General features: G+C 35.8%; 1 protein-coding gene across 1 annotated transcript in view; it reads left to right on the top strand.

Annotated features, from left to right (window-relative positions):
- Window positions 1-1283: 1283 nt before the first annotated feature.
- The window catches only part of LOC104165124 (kelch-like protein 4), a 44464-nt gene continuing 34168 nt past the window's right edge, over window positions 1284-11579 (top strand). Inside the window, 2 exon segments of the mRNA XM_009704679.1 lie at window positions 1284-1396; window positions 1398-1703. Of these exon segments, the coding sequence (XP_009702981.1) occupies window positions 1284-1396; window positions 1398-1703 (419 nt within the window).

Raw genomic sequence — 11579 nt, 5'->3', positions numbered from 1 at the left:
ACACGGACAGAGAAAAAGGAAGTTAACATGGGAAGGTTTGAGGAAGAGACGTAAGAAGATGTGTTGGAGAGGGGTACCCTCCTTTAGTTCTGAATCCTGTTTTACTGACCTTGTGTTACAGGGGGTTTTTTACTTCTACACACTGCTAACAGTTGTGTAGATCATCAGTAGCAAACTCTGGAAAATACAACGGAAGAAAAAAATCCAGTCCCTTTAATTAATTTCAATTTGCATGTGAAAACATTCTGTGTACATTATTTCAAAACACACAGGGAACAGTTCTCACAGCCCTGCCTGTTAACAAATGGATGGGAATGAATATATATCATCTATTAAATCTGCTGAAAACATGTTACAGTGCACACTATCAAAAGAATGGTTTTTTCTAAAAAAAATCATTACTCGTTTCACTGTCTGTGAGAAATAAAGAGCAGGATGGCAAAGGGTGTTTACATAGGCACTTAGCCAGGAAACAGTGTGTTTTCCACAGATACAGCCATTGAGGGAGCACATCTCTGATTTTCACGAGCTCCCTCCCTCTGTTTTCATAGCCCTGTAATTATATCGAGAAATCTATCTGTAGGTGAGAAAATACATAGTTCTACACAAGGTATTCAAATGCTGCCTCTTTCCTTTAGGTAAGTGCTACCACACTGAGGCCATTTGTAGGAATTTTACACAGCAAGATAAACAAATGCAAACCCCTTAAAGAAACAGATGAACTGTAGGATAGTTTCACAGTGAATCATTACCAAAAATCTGCAGAAGACGACTATAAAAGAATTCTCTGTAAATCTTCTGTGAAATGCAGCATTGCTTATTAGCAGGTTTGATGGAAAACCTCGTGAGATAGAAAGTCTTGTCACTTTATTTGTATGTGCTTTCCTGCATCTTAAGTTGCAGCTTAGGATCCCTTAGGATCATGTGAGGCTAGGTTATATATTAGAGAGCTGTGCTATAGTACTGTGAGTGTGTAAGCCTAGCAGCTGGGTAGTGTTATGGTTGCTGCTTTCCTGTGCTAAGCTGATTTACTTGTTTAAGGTCTGACCTCATCATCCTGTCAGTATGGATTCCCACCTATACAGTTAGCAGTAGCTTAGCATCGGCTTGAAGAGCTTGCAGTATATTAATCAGAAGAGAGAGGGAGAGAGCTACCGGTATTTGTTCTTTTGTTGTCTTTTCTTAAGAAGAGGAGTTGAAACACAAGAGATAACAAAGAATCCATTTCCTTTCTAAAAGAATAGGCTTTTGTCTTTTTTTTTTTTTTTTTTCCCCTGAAAAAAATGTCAGTATCGGGAAAGAAAGAGTTTGATGTGAAGCAGATCCTGAGGCTCCGCTGGAGGTGGTTCAGTCACCCCTCGCAAGGCTCCGCAGGCACGGGGGGCTGCCCTCAGCAGGGAGTATGAGCACAGAGGGACACCGGTTCAGAACAGGTTGAAGAACCACTCTCGGGACAGAAATGGGCTGAAGAAAAACAGCAGTCCTGTCCACCACAATATACTGGCACCTGTGCCAGGTCCAACCCCGGTGCACCACCGATCTATTCAAACCTGGCATCAACACAATCTCATAGAACAGCTTCGATCAAATGAGGATATTCCCAAAACAAGCACAGAGGAAAACAGTGTCAAAGAAGATTCAAGTAAAACCACGCAGGAGTTGCAGATGATCACAGAAGAAAATTCAGATGAATCTGCAGAGAGGTAGGAGTTTTAAAGTCTGCACTTAGAAAGCCATACTTCTATCCAAGTTATTCCCTAAAACTGTCTTTGTTTTTAACCGGAGTTCCTTACTGCATTAGTCTCACTTTATATATGTGCACACCCACACTCAAATGCATAGGAAAACATTCACATTAAAAAAATGAACAGGAACACTGTCATGAAATTTTGATCTTTGCTTAAGATACATCATTTCATAACTATTCCATAAAAAGAAAATCTGCCAGTTTGTCAAATTTTCTCTATTATGGTTTACGGCATATTAATTTTTTGGTCTTGACTTATTACGTTTAAGTGCAATGAAAAAATGAGCCTTCTGAAATACTGTCCTCATTCTGACTTTATCAATGGGTGCAACTTTGACAAATGGGAACTGCTGGAGGTGCACAGTCTGTGTGGTTGCCATCGATCTGTCAAATTTCTGACTCCTGTTTTTTACTGCCTTCTTGACAAGTACAATTAACCTTGAACTAAGTGGAAAGGAAGCATCATTACCTGTTTTTTTTAAAGGTTTATTTGAAATCACATTACTTTCACAGCTTGTTTAGTATACTAAGACAAATACTTTCTGCAAGGTCAGGTGAAAAACCATTACAGCTATGACACCTTAAAGGTGTAAGCACAAAGGAAGAGCTATTTTTAAGATGTTAATACAGAGAAGAAAATATTAGTATCGGTTATTTTATTAAACAAGCCTTTTAATTATTTATGATTTTTTTTCCAAAATTGATGTCAGTATTATTAGCTTATACAGCAACAATTTTACTCCACCTTTACCCCACCCTGATCTCAAATTATTCATTTATAATGTGATTATTTGCACTATTTGCTGGGATTGCCATCAGTCTTAGGGAATAATTTAGGTTTCTTACATAGTATTTAAATACAAATCTATCTTACTTGAAGTTACTGTTTCTCTCAGTAAAACAAAGCTGACAGTTTGTGTATTTTTAGCAGTTGTTATTTTTCAAGTTGTACATCTGTTTTTTTAGGGAACATCTGCAGACTGAACAGAAAAAATATGCATTTCAAAATGTCATTTTGAGAACAGTGCTAGTAGTCAATACGTACTCCATAAAGTCATTACAGAATAAAATCAATGAGGTAGGAATGTGGTAGTTTTGTATGGTTACTAGTGTACTAGCATACTCTTAGTATAACGTTTTGGATGACAGAACAAATTTCCTGAAAAAAACCCCCCAAAATTTAGGCACACCTTAGAAAGAAAGTCAATTCAATTTGAAGAAAAATAAGGGACACTGATTAATCAAAAAAAGATTCAAAATAAGATCAGGTGAAGAAGGTAAAAAAAGCATAATTCAGTTTGGAAGGTAGTAAGCCACTGTCTGCTAAAATAAGATGTGACTTTTTCTCCAGCTATAGATAAACTTTCTGCTAGGACCTCAAGAAGTTTTGTGCCTTCGTATTTATTCAAATTTAAGTTCTTCTCTTGAGGTGTTTAAATTTGTGGCTTTTAGAAAAGTTTTGGGAATGTATATATCTTATAAAGTATTGTTATATTCAAATAAGTTTATTTTCTGTAAAGTTATCGGTAAAAGCTTTTTCTGCATGTTGTAGGTTAAAACCTATCTTAACATACACCTTAAAAGGCTGAATTTGTAAGAAATTGTTTAGAAAATGATTCATGACTATGAATTTCTCTATAATCAAAACTTATTTCAAGAAAATAAAATAGATTATTAAAGACACCTTAACATAGCTCGAATTTCTTAAATGTCTACCAATAGAAATCATTAAGTATATCACCGTTCTCTTCCCCTATAGCATCCAGCATAGGCCACACACAAATTAATATGCTAATTGATTGGGTAGAAAGGAAATACTGAGAAGATTAAATAAAGAAAATCAAAGCCTTGTATCCATATCTATCTATATCTAGTTGTTGGATATATTTTTATCTCTTCAGAACAATGCCTTATCTTCTACCTTTAAAATCATGCTTTTAAATAATTTTGGGCCTCCTTTTTCTCTAGAAGTTCCAAATAGTCACAATCAATTGTAACCAATGGGATCTGCTAGTAATGAACACATCTGAAAAAGCAGACATTTGCAGGATACCCTGAGTCCATATTCTTACACTGTTAAAGCCACTGCATAATGAACTATACAATGATTCACATTCATACCTGAGGACACCAAAGACAATCTCATACAAATTTGCCTTTTATTGCACAAAAGGAATCGTGTCTTCAGAGCGGTTGTCTCTAATCCAGTGAGTTTACCTCTGCCTGTAGAAGTCCCATTTATTAGCTGGACTCTAAAGCAGGACACTGCTACATATCACTTGGACATTGGAAATAGTAGAAAAGGATAGAAAATCAGGCCAATACCTCAATCTTGAGCAGGTTATGAAAGCAATTTCTACTAGCAGCTTAATGCTTCCTATGAAAAAGCTTTGGAAACATGAAAACAATATCCTCAGTTTCTTCAGAAAAACTTGAGATTTCTTTCTTCAGAAACCTCCAGGCTTAATGCTTTCAATGATACAGACATAGCACCCTGGGGCTTGATGGAATAAGGCTTGTTTATTGAGGAGGAAAGGTATATAAGAAAGTTCCAAACAACAGTTCCATTTTGAATATACTATCATCAATACACTTGCTTCTGCTTTCTTCAACGTTTTCTGGTACTCTTGTACCCAAAATACACAGCACAAGACCTAAAGAAACCCTTCTGACCTACAGGCTTGTTCCTGAATAGTATCCCAATGAGAAATGACAGACAAAGTAAATAAGGGCTTAAGAGACCACAGCTCTTTAGTTTTGTACTAACAGTAGCCAGTTAAGATGTGACCAATCAATAAATGCTAGGTGCATAACAGATAAATAAATTGTTTATTGGCACAAGGCTAAACAAAGCCTCCCAGTGTGCCTGGGGACAGTCTTATCCAGTGTTGCTCAGGGAATGTACTCAACAGGTATCAAACGGTCTTCTAGAAGCATCTAAAATGATGTTGTAAGATCCTTACGGAAGTTGCATCTATAGTCTTGAAAAATACTGAACAGTGGACGATAGATATTTCATTGACCTCATCTGATTCTCACCAATCTATTCCTTGAATAAGGACTGGGACCTTTTCACAGGTGTAAAACAGAGAAACTAGCTAAAACCTGAATAGATACCAAGTTATTTTGTTTATTTGTACACTGTATTTCCCACTATAAAATATTATGGTATTAGTGGGATGGTCAGAAAGCTGAACCCGCAGAGTATGACCATGCAAATAAGAGCAAAAACTTTCAAAGATTTTAGGTTTGGATTAAAGTAAGTAGGAGCTTAAGTGAGCTCTGAAAAAATGCATGGTAAATGAACTGTGAATTGCTTCTGGTTCAGAAGGCATGGTTGTGGATTTTTGTGCACTTTAGTTAGCTGATGATCATCTCTGATCTCCTCTAACTGTCTGGAATCTTTTGAGGTTCAGGCTGCTCCAGCAGAGAGACCTTAAAGCAGTTCCATTTCTTTCAAAGAAAGTGATGTGGCAGTGGTTCAGAGACATCAGCAAAAACTCAGAGGATTTGATTGCTAGATTTTGTTTGACAGTCGACAAAAACTTTGCTCTCGTGTGCCACACGTGAACACACACTCGCGCACGCACAAACTGAAAAAGCACTGATATCTCTTCATAAGAAGAATCCATGAAATTGGGTTACCTTGATTACTTCCCTTGATAAAGTTTGGACTCACAGGCATGACTGTATTGACCTTTCAATATGGGCACTATGTCCAGTATTTATTGTGCTACGTTGCCCATCAATTTATGCATCCTTGCTAGGAGATATGTTATGATTCTACAAGTATACTATTGAAGACCATGTATGCTGGTAAAGCATGCGTGTATCTCTCTTCCTAGTTGGCGAAGGCAGTTAGATTTCAATAATGAATGTAGTATCCATTCATCATTTTTTGTCTTATGCATTTTTTTCTAATTATATGGCTGAAAAATTGCTGACAAACTCTAGTTTAGTTAACAAACCCCAGTTCTGCTAAAGATACATGCTTTCTCATTTCCCATATGAGACAAAACATACTTCTAATTAATTTTAGTAGAATCCTTTGATGTCATAATCCAAGCAGTCAGTACTGATGTACATGGAAACAGATATTTGCGAGGAGTATCCTCTTAATTGAGGCAATGCATTTGCTGTAGTGACTATTTATGATGTTCAGTTATTTTGATAGTTCATCTTAAGACATGAAAACTCATTTAATTGTCTTCTTTTTTTTTGTCAGCCATATAGAAATAACTAACAGACCATTTCCCTTACTGTCTCTGACATACACATGTATACACACATACATAAGACATGACTATTTTAGATATTATCTCCTATATGAGGATTTTCCCTGAAGTTCTATTTTTATTTTCAGCAGCAGATAACAGCCTTGGCTCACATTCCAGTGTGAAATAAAGGTACCACAACGAAAAACCACCCCTTTAATTGTTGCAGTATCCCAGACTATATTGAACAGGTGGAAGTGAATAAATCAGCGTGCAGTGCCTGACCCCAATTTCTTGCACATACGATGCCATGTTTTTGGGTTAGCTAATGTGGTACAGATCAAGGACACATGCTGACATATTTCCTTCTGCTGAGTACTTTTTTGGGGAGATCCATTACACTACACATTCATCATGTCCTCTAAAGTTTGTAACAGATACTCACTGAAATGATGTCTGCCTAATTTTTCAATACAAAAGGTCATTTCCAAAAAAGAAAACAGGTGATAATTTTCCAGGTGAAAATGGAACACATGAATTATTCTATGAAACCACTGGTCAAACCAGACTGAGAGAGGTTTTTTGCATTAAAATGGACCATTCTGGGTATCCAAATAAGCAGAGTCCTACCACTGATTCACGAGAATACCTGATCATGAATGACAATGCATCTAGTAAATGGAAGGACTACAATGCATCCTTTGCAGAGAAGATGATAACACGCTGCATTCAGAGTAGTACATCATGACACTATTTTGTCCTCATGAGTAAGAATTCAGTTTTGTGAGTCATCTCTGGTATCTAAGGTAAAGTTTAGACATTATTATTCCTAATCTCGCATAGCAGCAACCTTTATTTTTAAATGAAAACTTAACTACTCCAATTTTTTCACTGAAATCCCAACATTTTGAAAAAAAAACCCTCAACTTTCAAAAATCTTAACTTTAACAAATAAGAGGTTTGCAAACATAAAGAATACTAGACATCTGGTCAGATGGCATGCCAATCCTTCTATGACAAAGTTGGATCAACTATATTTAGGTGCTTCCTTGGTTATCTGTAGTACAATTTAAGCTCATTATTTCCTTGGTCTTTCCCCCACGGATATAGATAACATATTGTTCCCCTTCTTCTTCTTCTTCCTACACTATTCTTCTTTACAGCATTCACTTATAGGTTTGAAAATTGCTGTAAGTCTGCTCTTGCAATCTTTTTTAGCAGTCTGACACTAGACAATATGACAATTTGCATTGTTCTCCTGACTTTCTCCAGCATGTCTGTCTGTGTGTGCAGTACTGTGGTCAGATCTGGGTATGTTCTGGTTAAAGCCTGACAATTCTAATGTGGAGGGAACGATTACTTACATGTCATTCTGACTAAAAATCTGTTGAATATCCTGCTCAGTAGTGGTGTTTGGTTTTTTTTTGTCAACAGCATGGTGCTATTGCTCATGCCTGGCTTGTGATTCATGTGAAACTCCTGACCCTGTACCAAAGACCCGCTCCCTAACCATCTGTACATTTTGCAGTTATTTGTTCCTAAATGTAGTACTTTGCACAAATAAATTCTATCTTATGCTTATCAGCTAATGTCTCCAATTTGCTGAGTTAATATTCAGTTCTGATCCTCTTTAATGTCTCCGATTTACTGATTTAATATTAAATTCTGATCTTATGCTCCAATGTACTTGCAGCTCTGCTTAGCTTGGCATGATCTTCAATTGTATTAAAGTTTCTATCAAAGCTTTCTCTTTATTTCCTCCTCCCTCCAAGTAATTTAGAAAATTTATGAAAAGTCATAATGGAACTTCAGTGAAAAGTTCCTTAGGAACTCAGTTTGATTTAGCTTCCTATTTATCAGTGAATCATTGATAATCTTCAAAAATATGATTTCAAATCAGTTCTGCATACCTTCCATAATGGTTTACTCCAAACCGTACTTCAGGTGGAACTTCGCACTGTCTGATATGACACAATGTCAAATAATCTTATGTCCCAGATATAAATGACAACTACTTCATTTCTGTTCTCTATAATGCCTGCTACAACTTATTAATGAAGGACTGTAGTTTATTTTGACATGTTATTCTTGACAAATCCTTGCTGACTGTTAGTCTTTTATTTCTAAGTGCTTAGAAGTAACAATTATATTACTTTTATACTGCAGAATTTGGCAGGAAGTAAGAGCTAGGAAAAGACATTATGTTTCTATCTTGTGGAGAATTTTGCAGTTCCTTTAATACTTACAACAATTTAATATATACTTTGGCAGTGTATTTTAAAAAGATCCTTTTATGCCAGTCTGCTATAGATAACCAAAATGCTTCATTGCTACCTCAAGGACAAGCAAAAACTAATTGTCTTCTAAAGATGACCTTTAACTAAAGGTCAAAATATGAATTTGAAACTGGAGACATTTGAAATGGTTATTTAAGATATCGTAGCTGATCTCCTCTCAGAAGTGATGCTTGAACAGCTCATGCAGCTTTTCAATGCTTTAACGCAGTGGGGGAGCAGTGCGCAGCTGGGGAGCGAGGGTGACATTCTAGGCAACGGTGGTTGATGAACACCCCATTGGCATCACTGAGATGCTGCATCTGCTAGGGCCAGAGATTACTTTAGTCTTGCTTATGAACTGAACAAAGGCACATGTAGCATGTGAGATAATTAGTGACATTAACCTGAATTTTAATAGCGTTTTATGGAAATTCACTCACAACCGGTTGAAAAATGAAAGGTGAGAGTAACTGAGAAAATTTTCCTTTGATATCTAATGTTTGCTAAGTGCAGAAAATTTGTGAAGTTCTAGTAAGTGGCATCTGATGCAGAATTAAAATCTAAGAGGAGAATTACTTTTTTCCCAGAAGTCGCTAATTCACGAGGAGGGATTGCATTTAGGCAATGTGCAAATCCAATGAACAGTGACCAATGAAATCATTCTGATTAAACAAATGCTGTTGCCTCATACAAGAGCTCTTGGTACAGAAATTAGAATCAATCTCTCTCAAAGGCATCCTCAGCAGATTTTATGCTTACTTTCTCCTTCTATTATGACATCTTGTGAGGAACTTGAAAAGGCAAAAAGTATGTGAAATTAAAGTGAGTTGAAACAGTTATTAAAAATTAAAGAGGTAGGATTGTATTTTGAAATTAATTTTATATTTAGCCTGTGGAAGGAGTGGATATCTATTCAAAAGATTTTTTTTTTCATAGCTACATAAATACAATCACAGAATAATTTAAGCTGAAAAGGACATCTGGATGTCCCCCCACCCCCCACCAAGAAGGCAATAATGGGAAATAATATGACTTACTAAAAACACACAGTATTTTACAGGCTTACATTTAGCATGCATAGCATTCAAAGATGAATTATTACAGGCAAGGGAAAAAATACCATTTAATAGTAATTTAAGAAACTAGTACAATTCTATATATTTCAAAATAATTTCTTTATGATTCAATTATCTTCTCATTTCCACTCCATACAGCTTGCTCTCAGCAAAGACAGCTGTTAAATTACTTTTTAAAGAGTTATTACTGTTCTTAAAATGACTTCTTCACGTCTCCAGAAAAAGTTAAGGAGATGATTAAACACATGCAACCAATGCAGAGCAGTTTTCACAGACATACTGAGTGTATGCAATTGTAAGATCAATAGGAAATCGTATGGTTCTTGAAGCATTCTTGGAAAAGGGGGAGAGAGTTTGCTTGGTTCAAAAGTTATAGCTAGACAGCATTCTGAAAGAAATGCACAATTTATTTTCACTGTTGTTTTGTGGCTGAAATGTTTACTTCAAACATTTGAAATACTGTAATGAGGAACATTACTAAAATCTTTCACATTTAAAGAAATAAAGGGATTTGTTTGTTATAGTCAAACAGCTAAGTTAGCCCAATATATGCCAATTTAGTTTAGCTCCTTTCATTCTGCTAGAATAAAATAATGATAGTATATTAAAAGTATAACTGCAAGATAAAGAATATGGCTTGTGTACGGCAAACCTGTAGGCATGCAGGCTAAATGAATACAAAAATGAAGCTGAAGTACTGTTGAGATTCACAGAAAGATCTTAAGGTGAGTCTAGGAAATAAAAAATAATCTCTAAACCAAAGCTGCAACAAAATTTTCTCCTCTGTGAAATCAGACTCCACCTCAGTGACTCTATCGTCAGATATGCTGGTACGAGAACTTCCCACACAGCTCTGACAGCAAATCTTCTCCCAGTCCACCCCCTTCTCTCCTTTTCCAAAGAAATGCTTAATAGTCAACACTCAATTCAAAGCTAATTAACATAGATGGAACAAGACCTTAGAGCCTGGCTCTTTCCAACATTTCTGCCCGTCCAATAATTATTAGCATAAAACATCTTTTTCTTCAATTTCTTTCCATTCTATATGGTAAGTCAGGATACTTCACTAAAGGTCTGCCTGCTGCTCACAGGTAACAAGGATAACTAAAAGTATTTAAAGGAACACCCCACCTTGTAGCCATTACTTCATTTGAGGTAGAAATATATGATATGGTATCTAAATGACTACAGTTTAAAAATGTTTTGTCAGGAAATAGGCACTGTATTCTCAATGCTGTGTTCTACAGTTACACAAGGCTGCCTTATTTAGAAATGAAATGGCACACGAAGAGTACACGATTAAAAGTTTACTTCATTGTTTTCTCAATTAAAACCCATTTAGACTAAACAAACATAGTTGTTGAAAAAGAAAGCAATGTCTAATACCTACTTCTTTCTTCAGTTTTGCTATATATATTTGGAAAATCTTTTGACAAGAATCTAGATTATCTTCCCTGTGTATTAACATTTGATTTAATCAAATTCAAGCGCTCTCAGCCAGCCTCTAACGTTTTGAATGTTTGACTTTATGACTAGTTGCATTAGGATCTGAAAATCAATGTCGATGGGTTATGTCTCAGATTTGTTGCTTGCTTCTTATACAAACTCAAAGAAATCACTTAGCCTCTTGGTATCACAGTTTGCTAATGTTAAAGATAGCATTTGATACCTATTTTCCTAGGGACATAGTAAGAACTGATTAGTGTTTTCAAATATCAGAATTTGCCTGAAAATTGGTACTAAAATGCAAAGTAGAATGCATGTACATTCTGATTGATGCATTATACTATATAGTTGCACAGTTTCTCTTCTCATGATAATATTTACACCAAAATCAAAGTCTACTACTTTAACTAGAAGTTTCCTGTTACAATAAGTGGTACAGACCACCCGTATGCTTATAATAAAATGTTTTGAACAGCAAAGGGAATACATTTGATAAAGTGGACAGCCACAGTCATCATTTGCTATGCTTCAGTTTACCTGATAAATTAGAAGTCAAGAGGAAGGGAGGCATTCTTACAAGAACTGAGCATTTTCAAAGCTTGTTCATTTTAATAGAAGTTGAGAAAATGAAGAACCTTTTTGAACTGGGCAAATATACTTCGATTTAAATGGAAATTGTGAGCAAACCACTAAGAAATCCTAGGAGTTGGAGAGAAGCTATTTTAAGCTATTACATATGGTTTGCGTTGCTAGGGAAACCTCTTTTAGAGTGTTCATTTAGCGCAGATGCTCAGGAAAGCTCTGTCTCTCCATGTCATAC

The sequence above is a fragment of the Cariama cristata genome, unplaced genomic scaffold (genome assembly GCF_000690535.1).
Source record: "Cariama cristata isolate BGI_N322 unplaced genomic scaffold, ASM69053v1 scaffold147, whole genome shotgun sequence".
Lineage (NCBI taxonomy): Eukaryota > Metazoa > Chordata > Aves > Cariamiformes > Cariamidae > Cariama > Cariama cristata.
This window is presented reverse-complemented; position numbering and strand designations above follow the sequence as displayed.